Source organism: Nuphar pumila, chromosome 4 (genome assembly GCF_984573655.1).
Source record: "Nuphar pumila chromosome 4, dmNupPumi1.hap1.1, whole genome shotgun sequence".
NCBI lineage: Eukaryota > Viridiplantae > Streptophyta > Magnoliopsida > Nymphaeales > Nymphaeaceae > Nuphar > Nuphar pumila.
Window position 1 is genome coordinate 131,142,205 of NC_143252.1, and position 20,150 is coordinate 131,162,354.

The window sequence follows — 20,150 nt, forward strand, 5'->3', positions numbered from 1 at the left end:
AGTCATATAAGCTTTAAAAAGTTTTAAAAACTTGTTAAGGTTGTAGTTTCTTTATCAGATTTCAACTCTCAGAGAATAGGGCATCGCGAATTTTTTAAGTCCGGTGAAACCAAGATCCCGTGATCTGTTTTATTGAACAGTTTTCACATGTCTGGTTCATAGGTATAAATACAGATGCAATTTGCATTCTTCTACTGAATAGCCAGTTGTTTATGCAGTTTGTGTGTGTGTGTGTGGGTGTGTGTGTGTGGGTGTGTGTGTGTGTGTGTGGGGGGGGGGGGGGGGGGGGGGTGACCTTCTTTTGTTCCAAATTTTACCTTAAAGATGGATAACATGTTCGTTTTGTTCCCCGTTTCCATTCCAGGGTTACCGAAGATATACACAGTAAGAATTAGAGAAGCCAGTAGAGAGCTATTTCTTTTTCTTTTTCTTTTTCTTTTTCTTTTTCTACTTTATTTGTTCTTTCAACTAGACGCCCACCCAATAAGAAAAGAGATTGAAATATGGAGATTATCTAAACAAGGCAGGGCCATTATCAGTAGCCAGAAAAAAAATATTATCAACTTCAGATGGTGATGGTTCAGGGTAACGAAAGGGCCCCAAGAAATACCACCACTTTATGCACCAAACTTCTAAGAAACTCATGTTCAGTGGTGATATAGGACCTATAGAATGAAGCATCCCTCCCTCCTGTTGATCAATTTTCTCGAGCACTTTACGCAAATTTGGTCATTTTCAGAAAATTGGTATTTCGCAGCAACCTTCCAAATTGAACCACTTCTCAAGTCCAATTCAGTACGCTAGGGTTTCTAACACACCAAAGAAACCCAAAGGCGATCCGCAGTTAATCGTCATTCATAAACAGAAAAGAGCATTCAGCAAAATACCAATCGACCCCGAAAAATCGTGAACTGAAACGTAAAAGTAACCGACACCCACACCCCCAATCTCTCTGCAGCTTACTCTGAAAGAAACAAGATGAATAAGTCGACAGAGATTCTTACCTTCGGGAGCAGACGTGCGGCGAAGAGGCCAAGACTATGGAGACAAGAGGTAAAGGGCTCGTACGATGCTTCAGGGGACAGAAACAGGAGACTCGGGGAAGAAAGGAGTCACTGCCCCCGCTACTTCTTCAGAGAGAGAGAGAGAGAGCTCTCTTAAACCCTCGAAGGACGACGTCAGAAATGCAAGGAATTGTGGTCGGGAGGATGAAGGCGAGGTCCGCCCGACCCTGTACTGGAGTCTCTTTCTTTTAGGGCCCTTTTATTTTCAAGCCAGGCTCTACGCTACTATCTAGTTTGATGTTTTTGTTTTGGTAAATATTTGCTACTAATGAGGGTACAGAACTAATGAGCTAGAAATCATGGATGCAAGTTGTATCGACTCAATCTAACCACATAGATGTATTTAACACGGTTTGTTTGCTAAGGATCAAGCCTTCAATCGTGCTTTTCTGATGTAAAAATATAATATTTTGAGTCACGAAATTTTGATACATTGTGAGCTGTTGATTTTTTAACCCTTTTAAAAACCTAATTACTTGTGATAATCATATGATTCAAAACAAGTTTCTTACTAAACAAACCATGTGGATTACATCAGTAATATTTTACAAAAAATTGAAAATTTTTAAGAAAGAAGTGATTTATACTCATTAGTTCCTTACCTTCCTTAGTAGCCAATATTTACCTTTTTTCATAAATATAGTGTTGTTTTTTCACTCAATGCTACAAATATTGTTCTCAACAAAATCTCAGCGACAAAAATGTTTTTTGGTAAGAAAAAGTGTTTGTAGAATATAATACACATATACATACTTATATATAGTCATAAAAATGTAAAAATATAAAACATGTTCAAACTTTTCTTGTCTTTATATCAAGATAAATTAAACGATCTTTTAAAGATATTTCTTTGATGTTTCAGCCTCTTAAAATATCGTCCTAAAATCATGATATCATAAAATCTTGGCCAATATTTACAACTCAATTTTAAACAATAGAAAGTAACTTTTTTGTAGGGCAAGTTGGGGATATTGGACCCTTCCAATATCACTAAATTGCTACCAAAAGATGCAACTTTGTGACTTGTTGGGAGGTTTCTATTTTCATTTTAAGCTCCGTTTGAAAACTGGTAGTCGGATGGGACTTATGCAATTGGAAAAGTGGCAACTGCCAACTCCTGGATTTGGCAGCTATCAATTTCATTCTTGAGAGTAAATACAAAGGAGAGGAGCCCTCACTTCCCATCCCAAATCTATAAACACCCATCACAGCTACCAGTTTCCAAACGTCCACCACCAAGGTAGTTTGACCAAGTTTTTAACAGTTGCATTAACTTTCATTTCAGTCACTAGTTTCCAAACAAAGCCTTATAGAATCACCTATCATATGTAAATAGAGCAATACACACGGATAAGGATTACGAAAAACATATATTGCACAAGTAAATAACTGCTTGCAATTTGTGAATTTCACCAAATGTCACAAGTTTAAAACCTATAGGAGGCATCTCTTACCATAAGGTTTAAGCTAGGTACACTCTTGGTGGGCGAGGGAGGCTTCAAGGGTTTTATCAACTAAAGGTTTGCCAATGTGCAGTTAGAGATGGGAGTTTTCCTTTGTCTTAGCCAAAAAGAAAATAAAAAGGCAATGTTGTGAATAGTGTTAAAGCTTAGTGTGGTGCAAGACCTGTTCATAAAGTGAGGCATAAAGCGTAATCTTCAAAAATTAAATAAATAAATAAACAATGCATTATTTATGAATCAACAATGAATAATTGAATAACAAGTAAAAAATATAAAATAAATTACCAAAAGAATTTCAAGCAACAAATATAGTGCAATTATTTAAATGATGCAACTAAGAAAATATGGTCACTAGCCAAACAACAAGAGACAACTAATTTCAATCAAACATAAACAAATAAATAGTATAAAGTATAAACTAATAAATATTGACAAGTAGAGGTATTAAACATAGTAGTTAGTGTGCTTCAGATTTTGCTTTGTGGCTAAAGAGTGGAATTATAATCCTAGATGCTTAGTGAAACTCGAAGTGATCTAAGGAGACCAAATTTGGAAAGATAAACCTCTAGATTGGTTTTTAGAGATTAGTTAAATACTATCATTATTTTCTTTTCCTAACCCCAACTTGCCAATCTTAAAAAAAACATAATAATCAATGCACTTTTTATAAATTGAAAGTGCAACAATTCACATTCCACACGGTTAATGTTATTGATGCATAACAATCAGCATCCATAGAAGTAATGAAAAATAAAAATCCAAAAACTCATATCACAATTGTCTATAGCCCTATGTTGTAAACTAAGTTTCATCAAGCTCCTCTTGTGTATCATTATCATCAATGTCATCATCATCTGAGTCATCCATATAAATTGGTTTTTCTTCATCTTTATCCTATGTCTCTTTATCGTCTTCACTGTCCACTTCAACATCAACCATTTGTTTATCTTTTTCTTTAACAATAAATCACTTATCAAATTATGTGTAATATTTAAATAATAAAATAAATATTTAAGTATAAAAAAGTAAAATAATAAATTTACCTCAAACAGTTAATGATGATATAGTCTTCTTAACCCTTTACTCATTGAGACCTCTTCAATATATGTTCAATTACACTTGTATCAAATCATAGGTCTAAATTACCATTAGTCCTCAATTAAGATAAAAGAAAATTAAAACTGGGGTTAGGCAGACCCGTACCAGATGTATTAATCAAACAACAAACAACAAGAAGCATTTAAACAAATATTACACTGGGGGGCTCCAATCAAGAGCCATGTCAAGCCAGAATCTGCCTGACGCAATGGAAGCAATACTAGCCATGACGAGCTATCTTATTCTCACACTTGGGAATAAAATGAACCTTAACTTTGTTAAACAAAAACAGAATTGAAAGCAAATATCGTAACCTGTGTGAGGGCCTTCCTCTTCCTTACAACCCTGCGATCAATTGTCTCACTTGATCGGAGCGTGATGTAGTGATCAACACGGTCGACCATTGCGCCAGACCTTGAAGAATAGTTCCCCAACTATTCCAGTCCCTATCACATAAAAGAGCATCATCTTTGAGGCATTCAGCTTTAAGAAGGTGCATGATGCAGAGCATCCAAAGACAGGAGCGGATTTGGATCCCAATCCAAATCTCTAGACCCATTCCGGACACCGCTACTCAAGGTGATCCACACGCTTGCAGAACGTCCCTAGTCCTTGTGGATCTCTCAATTAGCCGATGCTCGTCGTGCTCCTTTTATTGTCTTGATTCTATTGTGGAATCGTATTTTAGACTTTGTTTCAACAATTGTCGTGTCATGTAATCTTTTTTATTTTTTATTTTTTAGGAGCAGGATTCTACAGATCCGAATAGTTCTGGTACCCTGTAGGTTTTTTTTTTTGGTACTAGAGGGTGTATGGGGTCCAAGGGTAGTTTTTTATTTTTCGCATATTCGCTTCTCTAATGTGTTGGTGCAGGATCCATTTAACTTCATGATCCGGATCTGGATCAAAATTCGTATTCAATGAGGGATCTTAGTCGACGCCACATGAGTGTGGTCCATCTTGGACCTTATTTAAATCTTGTTGACCAGTCCAAAGTAAAAAAAATGGGTTGTTGGATATTTATTTGCTCTTGGCAAAAAATGATGCCTTGCATGCTCGTTTTTGGTGCAAGGCTTGGGAAGGCCCATGGTCTCTTTATTGTGGCCCTTCCCAAGCCAAAATGCTTTTAATTGGAGAGGTCGACCAAGAGGAGGGAGACTCCTTCTCTTTGAAAAAATCATGAGTTTTGGTGGTGGCTGGAGAGTGCTTGTGAGAAACTTTTGAGGTGGTGCTTTGGTAAGAAAGGAAGAAACGTGTTATCTTGTGAGTATAGAAGTAGAACTTGTGAGAGGGTTCATTATGTTGTGGTTGTGTTGAGGTTATTCGTGGTGGCTGAGATTCCATCCCTACTGTTTGTGGTTCATCTTGTGGCATCGGTTGCTTCCCAACGACGGTCATTATCGATCTCAACCTAGATATCACCATTGGTTCTTCATTTTAGTTCTTTGGCACTCATATTCGCATTTATTTTGCGATTGTTCATGATTTATCGTTGCTAAGTTGTATTAGATCATTAGAGAATTGCGAATGCATGTTAGAAGTGTTTTCATGTTATGATTTATCTCTATTGATCTTGAGTTTTCTTGAAATATGGATGTGTGTGAATGAAACTCGGACCCTGTCAAAAGACCAAACTTTTGTTACGAGTTGACAGAGGTGTCTCTGAATAAACATTTGTATTGAACTCATTACTAATCAGATTTTAGCATTCTTTAGCTTCTCAGAGAGCTAAAACGATTTCCTATAACTTTGTAGTTGAAAGTTTTTTGTTATTCATTCATTTGAACCTCTGAAAGTGACTGTCAAGGTGTTGAACTGATGGAAGTCCACTGTTACAATCCTGTTACAGAACCATCGTAGTTGTGTTTGGTATTTTCTTGTTATCTAAAGATTCCCTGCATGAAATTTATTTATTTTTTATTATGTAGAAAGATAGGATTTAGACCTACATCTTTCATGTTTTGAGTTTTTAATAAATCATTATCTTTGTTCAGCAAAAATATCAATCTCTCTGTTGATGTCGTATATCTAAAGTGTTAATTCCTTGACAATATTTTATATCATTTCAAAAATTCAAAAATTTGTAGAGGGTTGTAGAAAACTCAGAAAATTCTGTTTTTTAGTGTTTTGGAAAGGTCTGGACCTGACCTTCGATTGCTCAGTTGTAAATTTCATCAAACTCTATCGTTTGAGGGGTCGAAAACCCCTTCGAACAGTTTATCCGTGGAATTCGATAGTCTGTGTTGGATTTATTTAGCAGTTCCGAGTCCGTGGAATGGACATTCCTGCTCTGAATTTGGTGTTTTTAGATTCGTTGAAAAGTTATGCGAGTTGCGCACAACTTTTATTTGAACCATTTCTGTCAAAGTACAGTGCTCGGGCCTCGAATACCCGTTTCTCAGAGTTTTGTCTAGACTCTCTATCATTTAAGCTTCTGCATACGTTTGGATCCGTTTGGATCCTGAATCGTGGATTGATGTGTATCGAGTCCACACCGTACCATTTCATCAGTGCCCCTAGTGGTCTCTGATGGTAAAGCCTATATGTCATTGACTTCGGAAACTATTATAAATAGAAACTTGAATCGAGGTAGGAGGAGGAGGTGTCCAGTAATCAAGGAACCTCCACTTTCGAATGACGGGACTGTGAACCTTACCGCAAATTCGTTAACATCATGCAAACACCTCTAAGTGATCTGTTGTTGAGAAAATTGAGCTCCCTCAAAACAAATAGAATTTCTGTTCTTCCATAGTTGCCAAACAACAATCTGAAAAGAAATAACCCAAGCACGACGCACGAGTTTGGATCTTAAGAATTGTTGTCCCCATCTCTTCAACGACATCTCCAGGGAAATCAGAAGAATACACCATTTGCCAAACAATTTATGTATATGTTTGCAAATGCTGGCTGCAATAGGGCAATGAATGAAAAGATGGCCACTGACTCGCTCTCAGTTCCACACAACACAGCAGGAGGCCATAGAGAACCCCATACACTGAAGTCGGTCTTGGGTCAGCAGCCGATCGTAGAGAGTGAACAATACGGTGAGAGCAACTCGGGGGTAGAATCCCTTGTTCCAAACGAGCTTATAGAACGCCAGTTGCCGATGATGCTTTTGAATGTGATTCCAGGCATCTTTGGTGCCAAACTCAATAGACCCTTTCCACACGTTTCTGTCCTGAACATCAGGGGAACAAACCATCTCCTTCAAGCGAATGTCTGATGCCCAGATAAACCTCTGAACGGTTTCTGGTAATTTGACAGCAAGTTCATCATGATCACATAGCATGTCATCAATAGACAGGGTGCAGGTATTGCAGAACCGACCTAGTGATTGAACTTTCAAGATATACAATCAAAAGAGAGCCATTGACCCATGGATCAATCCAAAACGAAGTTTGTTGACCACTTCTGATGATCAAAGTGAAGTTTATTTTGATATCTAGAAGGCCACTGCATAGACTCCTCCACCCATGTGACCCTTTCAAAGAGAACTTAGGATACCTCACGGATAAAACATGAAGGTATTTGTTGTGAACAAGGCGAACTGAAGGACTCTCGTGATGTTGGAGAGACGCCCAACCTTGTTTCGAAAGACATGCTTCATTATGATCACGAAGTGCCTTAATACACAGACCACCCTCTTCCCTTGTACGACACACTATATTTCATGCTAGCAGATGAACATGATGCGTTGAATCTGAATCAAACCATAAAACCGATTTATAATCTTCTCCATTTGGTAAATCATAGAATAAGAGGAAGCATGACATCCAATAGATTGGAATTGGAAATGAAGCAAACACAGATTTTATCAAAATCGGTATTCCCACCATCGAAAGAACACACCCACTCCAATTCTCCAACTTGTTCTGAAACTTCTTTATCAATTAAGAGTTTTACATCACCCATATATCTTTTTTATCAACTTGGGCTCTAAGTCGTGGGCAGAAACTGTCAGGGCACGTCAAACCCCAGTGCTACGTTGAATAATAACTGGTGGACGTCTGCCTAACCCAGTCTGTCTTTCGAAAAAAGGTAAAAAAAATACAGCAAGGGTCACCAGCGTGTCCATTGGGGTGGTTGCGAGGGTTATGAGTTTGAAGGCAATTAAGGCATTTTATTGTTGATGATGCTCAGGGTTGCTATTGAAAGGAGGAAAAAGAAACAAAGCAGTAGAAAAAGAAACATGTAGAGAAAAAATGGTGCTAATAATTTTCATCTCAATGACTTTAAAAAAAAAACTTTCATTGTTCAGTAGTAAGAGATGACACCTCGAATATTCTTAGCAACTCGCGATTATAAAAGTAACATGCAAGATTATTTGAAAACTCATTCTTCTCATAGATATCTTTCTAAGTGCTCATACTTCTTATAAACAACTTTATGTTCGGCTGTGTTATTCTCTGTATAAATGGGTGATTAACCGCTCTATATGATATTCATATCAAAAAGGTAAACATGAGACTCTTTATTATTCACATTTTATAAGTCAAACATAATCATTATCGGTTCACTTTAGTAAAAATAATAATACTCTGGGCTGCTTCGCCACCTCAAACATCAAGGAATTAACTTCAATTGGTGAAACTAGTAGATAATGTAATAAAAAACAATTTGACACTGAACCTTTGGGTACGAACATGCTTCATGTGCTGATGTATATATCTACTATTATATCCTATGTGAATTTGAAACATAATGACTTACCTTTGATGAGTAGAATCAGTGTTTCTATATTCTTTATTCTTATCACGTACAAAGCAAGTTGCAATGGTTGGCTTTGCAAAAAATATAAATCTTGCATTCTATTATGTTGGTCATAAGATACATCCTTAGATAATTTCTATTTGTCAATCATAATTTATGTTGTATCATTACTTGTTAAATAATATATATTATATATTATGCCAAGCATAATGTTCATTTTACCTTAACGTCTTATAGTGCACATAAATATATGATTAAGAATTTGCAACCAATATCGTTGCTAAATTCTAAATATGGTAAATTTTATGCAAAAGACTTATATCATTTTGTAGGTAATATGTTTTGAAACTGTTAGTGTAACACTTGATAATTTTTTATAATTTTGATAAATAAAAATAAAATTTATATCTCAAATTTGGGTTGAATTTTAATTTAGATTTAATTTAAATTTGAATTTAGAATTTAATTTAAATTTGAATTTAATTTTAATTTAGGATTTAATTTTAATTTGGATTGAATTCCAACTTGGAATTTAATTTGGATTAGATTATTAAAACTTAACCCATAGGGTGGGACACCCCTCTATGTGGGTCCCTCCTCGATCTAGGAGTTCATATGGGAAGGACTCTATCTAGTCCAAGGCAATCCAAAGCGGGGGGGGGGGGGGGGGGGAGGGGGGGGGGATGTCCCCACTTACTTTCCTAAATTCTCTACTTAGTCTAAGTTGAACTAGCTAATTAGTTTTCTTATTATATTAAGCGACCTAGTTAACTAATGTGTTTGATAGTTTTCTTATTATTTAAGAATCTTAATTAGTTAGGATTTATTAATTGGTCTTTAATTTAAGAAAATCCAAATTAGATATAAATATAAAGAGTTTTCTTATTTCATCTAAAAGTTTTAGACGAAATTATAAAAAAAGGGTATACCTCCCACTTCCTACACACTCCTTAGTTTTACCTTCATATTTTCTCTCTATTTCCTTCTCTCTCTCTCTCTTTACCCCTCTTTCTCTCTCTTTCTTCCTTCCTCCCTCATGCCCTTCTTTGGAGAAGAGCTCCTTTGAAGGTTGGTTTGGCTGCTCCATTGGGTGTGTAATTGAGAGAAGGACCTGGTTGGTGAATACAATTTCGATAAAACTTTTTTGGTATATTCAACATTTTTGAAGTAGGTATACTACAACTTTGTGTGTGGTGCTAAGTTATATGAGCAAACTATGAGATGATTCTTGAATGCGTATCAACACATATACAAGCCTAGATATACGTATGATCTGAAGATATATTGTATAAAGGTTTTAACAACTCAAAATCTTTTTTTTGAAAGCCGATTTTGAAAAAGCATATTCTCTTTGATAAAATGATTGATTTTGGATGTAAATTTATGATATATATTATATTTATGTACCTACAATATAATTAAATATTTATATGCATGAATCTGATGTGTTCTTGATAGATCAAAATTATTAGATGCATATTTTTGATGTTTTTGTTGAAAATTCTAAAGTTTTTGTTTGATTTCTAAAAAGTTGCATATTGATATATGTATTTTGATTCAACCCGTCATAATAATAAATTTAATTCTCCCAAACCATGAACCCATAATTTATGTAAAATTGTGGAGATGTTCCTGTCATATGGAAGTAATGCTGGTTTAAATCCTAAACTCAGTTGAGTCATGGTTTAAAAGATATGTTTCTGCAAGTCGATATAATAATTTTATATTAACAATGATTCTGTAGAGATATAAATTTTTTATAAAAATCATATCTTCCCGAATACTCAAGATTTGGGCTAAGATTTTAAGTTGTGTTAGTTTATATATGAAAAGAACACACAGTTAAAATCTTGAAAATTAATTCCTCATAGTTTGAGAATGAAAATTCATAAAAGTTACTCTAATAATTTTTTAAACGTGTTCTGTCAAATAACAAAAACAAAGATATTGCATGATTTTAAAAAATAAAGAAAGTGAACATGACAATATTTTATTTAGAGAAATATTTAATACTGTACTTAGCTAAAATGGTCCCATTTTAGTCGTACACATGAGGATTCTTAGTGGCCTAAGCCATGCAACCCATGGCTCTGTTGACTATCTACTTTAACAAATCCAACCTTGCAGTATGGGAATTTTGCCTAAGAGGAATCGTTGATATTTTGTAAATATTATGCTTTTGTTAAGATATTTTTAGAGGTTGGTATGTTTTCAACATAATAACTTTCAAAACATCACTTATTTTGAACATATCACATTTTTATCATGATAGAATGCGCTAAAACAAATTTGTGGTGTTTTTGATATTATTTATATCATATTTATCTTTGGACAAATTACAACAAGAATCTAACATGACACATTTACGTTTTAGTCGTTTCAATTTTTGATATTTATGGTAAAACTTGCTTCTTTAAGAGATTGATTAGATGACCTCTTGAGTTATTTCTTCATGACACCTCACTCTAATTAACTCTTATGATCTTTTCTGTCTAAAGAACTATAATTAACTATTTAAAATAACACTTTTAACCTTTTTATTTTTCAATTTTAAAAAGTAACCTAAGCAATTTCTAAAAAAAGTAGACATTTTTCCTGAATGTTTGAAAACTGACATGGCTAAGCATAAATTTACCATGCATTAGATGCCTATATGTAAATTATATCCTTTATATTTACATCTTTGTTATGTTTTTATATATGTCTAAATTTTATAAACCAAAAATTTCAAAATATTGCGAGATCTTCCTTTTGCCAAGAACTTCCATCAAATAACGACAATATTTTTTTATTTGTCATTTTAAGCAAGTCAAATACTAAATCTGTCCCATGTTAAGATTTGAGGGATAATATAACCCAAAGACCCAAAATAAAAAAAAGGGTTATTGTTATTTTATTGCCATGAAATTGTATTAAAAACATTATGTTGGTGTGGAAGAATTTTTGGCTTGTTTGACGATTATTCGAGAAAAAGAAAGAAGAAGAATGTGGGAAAAGGTCGTGGCTGTTACGTAACGCTGCAGTGCAGCAAGGGACGACGAAGGCCTAATCATTGCCTCGGTCTTTTCGTTATTGATAGCTTCATCCCTTTTCCTCCGTTTCGATTCCCACTGAGTTGGATTTTCTCCTCCCCTGTACCTGTAGGGAAGGCCTTCGAGAAATGGGCTTTGCTAGATACCCATGTTGAGAATCATGGTTTCCGATCTGTATCTTGTGAAATTCGATTGATTCTGGTATAGAGGGTGTTGAGATTTGATGTTGGTTTTCGTGGATTCCCGCTTTGAAGATCTTTAATGGCAGGCGAAGAATTGGTTGAGCTCAAATTCAGGCTCTACGATGGCTCGGACATTGGTCCTAACAAGTATTCCCCTGCCACCACAATTGGTTCTCTTAAAGAAATCATTCTCAGTATATGGCCGCAGGGTAGATGGCTTTTCCCCTCTTGATTTTCATAATTTTAGTGTTGATTTATATGGTTTTCAAATTTCTGGATCCATATGTTATTTTAAAGCTGTGTTATATTTTACCGATTTGAGATTGGGTTCTTTTCGTCCATATGTTTGATGAATTTTTCTTGTTCATTTTAATATATGAGAATCCATGTTTTTTTTTTGCATCTTGTAAGAAAAGAATGGTTTGCTGCAATTTTTTCTGTTCTATGTTTTGGTTTATCTGAAAGGATATGAATTCTTATTGGTTTGGTGCGGTAATTCTTAGTGCCCCGTCTTCGTTGATGATTTTTTAAATTTATTGGGATTAATCTAGGAGATACCAATCCCGACTGGTCCGTTGTTCTGTATCTGATACTTGTTCATTATTGGAGAGCTAATTGGCATAAAATTAAGCAATGAACTCAATAAGATTTTATTCGGTTGATTTAACTATTAGAAGTGGTTGCCGTGTTATCTGTTTGATGACTCTTTCTTTGATTACAAGTAATTAACTGATATGGGCATGTTGCTCCTTGTGTTTGTAGTTTTTATGTTTTACTGTTCCAATTACTATGTTATGGCATTCATGATGTTTCTTATATGTATCATTGGGTAACTGTCAACAGAAACTATCAACAGATTTTGTTTATTAGATTTTAAGATTGTAGGTGAGCATGTCTTCTACTTTACAAGTTCTTTCAAGTGTAGGATCTCTTTGCTGATATTTTTGATGGATCATACAAAGTGCCTCAGTCAGCACACACTCCCAGAACGCCAACACTTTCACACGCTCGCACACACACATACACAGAAAAAAAAAGGAAAGGAAAAAGAAAGGAAACACATACACATGCACACACAGAATATATGATGTTTAAACCAGGCATACCCTTTGAACTAAGGTGCATTGTCAACTGAGTTGTTACCATAGGCATGTGGGATGAGCTTTTGCCTTTAGGTGCATGCTTTATGCCTTGGGATTTTTTCACATGAGTGTCTGACATGGTGTCTTAGTTTCACCTTGAAGGAGAGGGAAACAAGTGAAGAGGTTGGAAGGGAATCATGAAGGTAGGTAGGAAAGAAAGAGAAGAATGAGAAGGAATTGAAAATCAGAGTGCAGAAGAAATACATGCAGCCAAGAGCCCCAAACTTCTCTCATAGGTGAGGGGCGGCAACTAAGAATCTTCATTTATATAAAAAACCAGTAAAAGGGTAATTACACATAAGATACAAATGTTAACCACAACTACAACTTGCCACTCATATGTGGCATGACCGAAAAACAATTTCATTGTGCATAACTTCTAACCTTAAGTGGTGACAAAGTAAAATGACCATAATATCTTGACAAAGACAAATATTACAACAATTTCACGAAGTACATAATTTGGCTGCATCACTGCAGTAATCTATTGTGTTCTGATGAAAATCTAGTAAAAAGAAAGAGAAGACAAAATCCTGAATGGTAGGTTATCGTATATGCATGACAAATGAGGTGTGGACAATTTGGTGTAAAGTTGTAAACCTGCTTTGCAACTTGCATGCTTCTAATTACAGCAATATTTGATATCTTCCTATAAGCAAGATGTTTTTTTTTGCCTTTTCTGCATCCTCCAAACCATTATTAAGAAACTAAGGCGCCAATGACTACATGGTAGTGGATTTGAAGAAATTAATGAAGCACCAATAAAAAAATGGTAGCAGTTGATGGAATATGCAGAAAACAAAGGGGCAGAGCTTGTGGGGCTATTGATTGATTGATGGCCTACCTGGTGTTGTTTAGAGATCATATCTGGATTTAGGAAGGGTTAGGCCTTACCCCTTGATGCTCTTAAGGCATTATCTCCATAGCTGATGGGAATGTTAAAGGAGTGCTCTATTAGATGGATGTCGGGTTGTTTCTGCCTCTTCAGACCTTATCTCCTTATATTTTCTCAGTTATCAGACAAAGAGAATGCACAATCACTGATCTTGCCACTGAGGTGTATCTTAGAGCATGCTGGTTGGTGCATTATATAATAGGACCATTGGAGAATGGTGCTTAGTTTACTGTTTGTGATGAGTTTGACATCATTCATCAGGGTCATTCTGCTTACAGAAATTTCTCTGTGGGGATACTGATTACTTACTCTTTAAGAGGTATAATGATAGTGATCCTCCTATTTTTCTACAACCATTTCAAGGTCCTCATACTGTTATCTGAGTTATAATGGTTCGCCCGCGTGGCCAGCAGGGTGGTTGTGAGGCTGCTGAGATGAAGGCACCGGATCAAACCTCTACTGGCACACAGGTGTGTCTGTAGTTTTAAGAGGTGGGCCACGTAAGGCAGGGTGGTTGTGGGGCCCCACCCAGGGTTTTCTTCGCTTCGAAGAGGGTTCCTCATCATAAAAATAATAATAATAATGGTTCGATTGTCAGTAGATGATTTCCTGTAATTAGATGCATACTAGGCTTCCAATAAGTGAATAAATGCCTGAAATGTAATAATGAATTCTAGGAGCCTAATTAGGCAAATTTTTAGTACTACCTCTTTTGCATCCTCCTCCTTTTCCCTGGCTATGATAGACTCATGATGAAGCCAATAGAAGAGCACTTCTAGTGCAATGTTGAAACTCCTCAACCAAATGGAAGATGTAGCAGGAAGGGAATGATGAAAATTTAAAGAGAATTTTAGTGCTATTTTATTCATCTGTGAAAGACGTATGTCATTGCAAAATAAGTATAGGACCTGATACATACTAATATTTTTTTTTTCTTAAGTCAATTTGAAAAAAACAAGTGAATCCTTTTTCCCCCTTTTATTGACTTAAGAAAATATTTGTTTTAGGTCCTATTCTTCTTTTAGATGGATAAAAGTTTCCAGAAAATTATGGTAAGTCCTTAATCTTTTTGTAAATCCCTCTTGTACTAGTTTTTTTCTAATGAGGCTAAACTACTCATATTTAACTTTCTCCTTTGCTTCATTAATTGTGCAAATATCTCATGTCAACATGTTTCTATGGTGCTTGTTTGAAAGCATTTTAATCAACCGATTCATGCACCATCTTGAAATTTTTTTCAATTGCTCAACTTGATTTATGGAAATATTGGATAATTTTGTTTACCATTTAAGTGTTCCTTAAGAAATGATTTAAATGTAAAGAACCCCTTGGATGTACGGAAGTTTTGAAAATAAATGCCACCAATTTTTTTTGTTTTTGTTTTTGTTGTTAGCATATAACATAGACCCCATAAATATTCTTCCATATATGTGAGAATATTGCCATGCTTGTTTTGGTTAGCTACATGACCCATCTGCACCTATAGAATGAGATTGGGTTCCAAGTATCAAATTGTTGTCTTCAACTGCTTGATTACATCTTAGCTGAGGAACATTGTGATGCTCTATCTTGTTTACGAAGCATTTCTCCATGTTACATGTGATTTTCTGGTTTAATTGCTAGTATTTTTTTCCACTCTATATTTATGTGCATATGTTCCAGTTTTGCTTGATTTAGCTATTTCTATATCTTGGTAGTGCATGGCTTAGATGATAGACAACATTTCAGTCCAGTTCAGTTTAAACTTTGAGTACATTTACAGTTATATTTTCTTGTGTTCTACATTTAAGATTGAGCTTGTTTATTTCCATTAAAAAACATGATTGAGCTCGTTTATCAAATAACAATCTTCTGGAGGGGATTAACTTCTTTTCAAATAGAATGATTATTTATAATGTTAATTTCAGGTGTTAGAATCATTATTTTACTTCCTGTAAAATTGTTGCCTGATGATTGAAAAGTACTTTTTATTTGGTTAATGATGAATTTAATAGTTCCAAAACATCTAATTTTTGATAGATAAGGACAATGCGCCAAAATCAATCAATGACATTAAGCTCATAAATGCGGGTAAAATATTGGAGAACAACAAAACTCTTGCTGAGTCCAGGGTACCAGTTGGGGAGCTTCCTGGTGGCATCATCACTATGCATGTTGTTGTGAGGCCTCCTGTATTGGATAGAAACAACGGTAATGTAGACAAGGACCTAGTCATTATTGCAACTTCCATATTGGTTTGCATCCATCACTGATCATACAGTGATATTGTTTTGATTATATATGTGACCTCTCTCTCCCTCTCCCTTTTTTTGCTTAGCTACATTGGAAGGACTGTTGCATTAACTTTTTAGTGTCTCTATAAAAAATTATCTCAACAAAATCAAGTTTAGAACAGACACCCAATTAGCGACTGTGGCTGGATGACACGGAATTGGCTGGAGTATATGGGACACAGATGGTTGTTTGAGTTTTCCATTGAGAGAATGGCATTTAAGAGGTACAGGATGGAAACGGGGTATCTGTCTAACGTAGAAGACAGAAGAAAATGAAAAGGATTGATAGCAACATTTCCTAGTTCACTTCAATTTGGAGTAATGGTTATTCATTTGTTGTGCTTGCCTTTCAGTCCAGATTCAAGAAGCCTTGGGTTTGTCTAATACAGGAACTGGGATCTGCTTTAGAAGCTTCCTTGTGTAGCTTTTGCAAAAAAGCTTGCAACCCTGCTGTATCGATGCCTTATTCAATTCTTTTGCTATTCCTTTCATAGAGAAATAATAAACAAAAAAAAAATCAGGAAACCAAACAAACAATAAATCTGACTGTTCTTTTTGCTGATTGACATTTCATTGATTTGGGAGCTGATTCTTATAAGCTTTTCTATCTGCATAGGAATGAAATATTTTTGTGGACATCTGGTGGTCAGAAAGGCTTGAATGCATGCATGCATATGTTTTTCTAGTTTCACGCCTGAATTGTGCCCTCAAAAGGGCAGTAAATCTTGGGAAATAGTGTGATACCTCAAGGTTGACCCCTGGGATGGTCTCTTGAGGTTAAAAGCATTAAACTGATTTTAGCAGTGGTAAAGTTCTATGAGGATTCCATGAATAAGTGTGCATCCACACAAACTTGATAGCAATGGAAGTGTGTGTGTGTGTGTGGAGAGCAAGGTTAGGAACCGGAAATTTGTGGTATTTGGAAAACTAAACTGTGATTCATCCTCCTGCTCATTGTAACCTATCAAGCAATGGCTGAAGAAAATACCGCACCTTTACTTTGTGGAGGGGTGGATCATATTGGTGGCTTTAGCATTGCATGTGACTCTTTGGAACATTTGTTGCAGCGAGCTTCAACTTGTATGTTTTTTGGAACAATATCAACTAATCAGAGGTACAACTGTAATACCAATACTAATGCCTGTATTACTTTGGATGCAGAGAAGCCACATGCTGATTCTCAAAAGAACAGATGTTCCTGCTCGATTCTGTGATTACAAATTACAGAATGATCCACCATTTTGAGCTGGTTAACTTTTATAGTCTTGCTGGTATTCAATCAGTGCTGCCTTGCCAGTGTATTATTGCCTTTGCATTTGATTCTGTGTATGGCTGGCAGCATTGCTGAGGGGTTCATTTGTTGTAGTAACTGGGGTTTTTCAGTTTTACGTTCTTTCGTTGGGTCTTGTACTGTTCTTTGGGGAGACCACACTTTCTAGATGAACCCCCATTATCTGATGGAATGCTTATTGGTTTCTTGCCTACTGTGAACTAGAAGTGGCTGTTGGGTGGTCGAACTCTAGATGATGGGTTTTATTCTTTTTTGGTAAGCAAGAGCTGTTTCAATTGAGGCATCAGAATTCCATGAAGATGGGCCATGCCTTTCAGCCAAATTCTTTTCAGTGTTTGACATGTACTAAAATTCTCTCCATTAGGATTTTCTGCTTGTTTTCTGCTTCATGTTTAAGTTGTCAATCTGTAAATGCTGTGTTGCGGTGCCAGGATTCTTCATTAGTTCTTTGAAAGCCTACGATTTGTTCTTGTTTGTTTAATCAACTGTATTGTGATTTTTCTTACTCGTTTTGGGCCAAACCATCTGGGCAATACTTTGATTGAAAAGAAGTCAAATACGTAAGAAATCAACTTTGCATTTAAGGTACTGTTTGGGAGCCTTGAAATGAAGGTGTAGTGCAGTTTTCCCAACACCTTCTGCTGTTGTGAATAAGTGCCTTGCAGATCCCCAATGCCCTTTATTGTTTGGGATATATATATGCTTAATATTGGCTACTAATGAAGGTACGGAACTAATTAGTAGAAATCAGTCTTTTCCAAAAATTTCTATTTTTTTTTAGATCAGATATTATGGATGTGATTTACATGGTTTGTTTAGTAAGCAACTTGTTTTGAATCATGTGATTATGACAAGTAATTAGGTTTTTGAAGGGGTAAAAAAATCAATGACCCACAATGTGCCAAAATTTCACAACTCAAAAGATCACTTCCTAAAAGCGTGATCCAAGGCTTGATCCTTGGTTGGATTGAGTCAATACAACTTGCACCTATGATTTTTAGCTCATTAGTTTTGTACTTTCATTAGTAGTCAATATTTACCCATATATATATATATATATATATATATATATATATATATATATATATATATATATATATATATATATATATATATATATATATATATATATATATATATGGGTTAATGTATTTGGCCCTTAAAGGAATTTGATTGAAAGATGTTATTGTGCCCATGTCCATACTCTCCATTATCTCTCCTGTTTCATTGGCTAAGTTCCTAAATCAATGTTTACACGTGGGATGGGGGATGGGAAGGACCAATTATTGTGGTTCCTATCAGGGAGGGTTGAAACTAAGGTGGCATGAGAGAAATCGAGAAAAAAAGAAATTGTTAGGCCCATTTATAATGCAGTTTGGACTAAAAGTCACATCCCAAGAGCAGCAATCACTCTTCGGTGGGAGGTGGAAGACAAGTTGCTGACCCAAAACCGACTATAAATGGTGGGTTTTCATCTAGCCAGTTGCTGCTCTGTGTAGAAAAGACAATGAATCAGTGGACCATTTATTTGTGAAATGTAGCTTGGCCAGAAGGGTTTGGAAATGGATTCGGTTTCTGTTTGGTAAAAATATAAAAGCGTATATCTCGTTGGAGCAAGCTCTCACTAAATGGAATTCTTACAACTTTAGTGACAAGACTATCAAGAGGGGTTGGTTATTAGTGTTTCAACTGTTGGTGAGGAAGAATTGGGATGTTTGGAATTGCATCGTATTTGACCAAGAAAGCAAGTCTGTTGAAAGAATGACAGCGGACATTTTGAATGGCATTCAGAAGCACTTGCTACCCATTTTAAGCAAAAGTGACCATTCCATTAAAGCAAACTGGATCTTCACCAATCGTTGGAGGCCTCCAACGAATGGATGGATCACACTGTTCGTTTATAGTGTGATCAATGTCAAGTGGTATATGGGTTTTGCTGTTCAGGATAACAAGGGAAGATTTCATCGTATGGGCTGGATTGTGCGACATCAATTTAGCAGGAGGAAGAGAATGGATGTGGTGGAAAACATTGCTTGGCGAGGTGGTAGCACATCAACTGATTATTGAGCTCTCACGACATGATCTAGTGACAATTTTCAATCAGGCTATTGAAGGGAGATCAACAAATGCTAGAATCGACATGCTCCTCCAATTTTTTACGGAAAGACGAAGATGTTGCATTTGGATTCCAATGGAGCAAAATATGGTTCCTAGGAACCTCACCAAACATGGAGTCCTTGGTTGTGATGAAATTTAGATTCCTTCAGACAATGATGTTTGAAAGGTTTTTGATCAAATGTAACTGTTACAGGGTCTGCCTAACCCCAACTTGTCAATAAAAAAAACTAGTTGTGTTGAATATTAGATGAATTCAACATTATTAAAATAACTAAAATACTTTTATTAATATTTTTTAAAATGCATGATTATCTTTTTGGGCATTATAGGTCTTTTGAACTTTGAGGGAATTGAAAAGTCAAAACATTTTTTTTAAAAAATTGCAGAAGTTTGGCAAAGCTACTCTCCGCATCGTGGTTATCATATTACATGACAAGCTCAACATCAACAGCCCACAGCAGCTCCTTGGAACGCTTGGCTAGGTGGGTCAGCTTGAGATGTTCAAGTTAAAGGACATTGCGAGTTCGAGACTAAGGTGTGCATCTCTTGCCGCAAAGTCAAAATCAACAGGAAACTATTCTCGGTGGATAAAGGGAGAGTATTCGTGAAGTTTTACACCATGGATACCGAAATAGAACCATGTAACGGGATATCCAAACCATAACAGTAACAAAACTCTGAAGTTTTACACCACAGATACCGAAATAAAGCCACGTAATGGGATATCCAAACTATAACAGCGAAGAAACTCAATATCACCAATGGAGGTGCCGTAGCTCCACTTGCTGGAGTTCACTTTGCCTCAGTTGAATGACCAAAATCATCCTTGGTACATATCTTCTTCCAACAGCTGGTGGATAGGGACATTGAAGGCTGCATCTG

The 20,150-nt window shown here is 35.8% G+C and overlaps 2 protein-coding genes across 2 annotated transcripts in view; one reads left to right on the forward strand and one right to left on the reverse strand.

Annotated features, from left to right (window-relative positions):
• LOC149841074 (uncharacterized) overlaps window positions 1–1,239 on the reverse strand; it is a 46,817-nt gene extending 45,578 nt beyond the window's left edge. The window contains exon 1 of the mRNA XM_090003575.1: window positions 1,005–1,239. The gene's annotated coding sequence lies outside the window, so the exon portion shown is untranslated. The remainder of the gene's footprint in view (window positions 1–1,004) is intronic.
• Window positions 1,240–11,280: 10,041 nt separating this feature from the next.
• Window positions 11,281–17,501, forward strand: LOC149841075 (membrane-anchored ubiquitin-fold protein 3-like). The gene is made up of 3 exons (XM_090003577.1): window positions 11,281–11,758; window positions 15,606–15,776; window positions 17,021–17,501. The coding sequence occupies exons 1-3, from the start codon at window positions 11,629–11,631 to the stop codon at window positions 17,071–17,073; spliced, it is 354 nt and encodes a 117-aa protein (XP_089859703.1). The 5' UTR covers window positions 11,281–11,628; the 3' UTR covers window positions 17,074–17,501.
• The last annotated feature ends 2,649 nt before the right edge of the window (window positions 17,502–20,150 follow it).

Excerpts from the sequence above, each read along its gene's own strand:
- LOC149841075 (XM_090003577.1), top strand. The coding sequence starts at position 11,629 with ATGGCAGGCGAAGAATTGGTTGAGCTCAAATTCAGGCTCTACGATGGC. Across the intron at positions 11,759-15,605 it reads TCTCAGTATATGGCCGCAGG|ATAAGGACAATGCGCCAAAA; the intron begins GTAGATGGCTTT and ends AATTTTTGATAG. Across the intron at positions 15,777-17,020 it reads TGTATTGGATAGAAACAACG|AGAAGCCACATGCTGATTCT; the intron begins GTAATGTAGACA and ends CTTTGGATGCAG.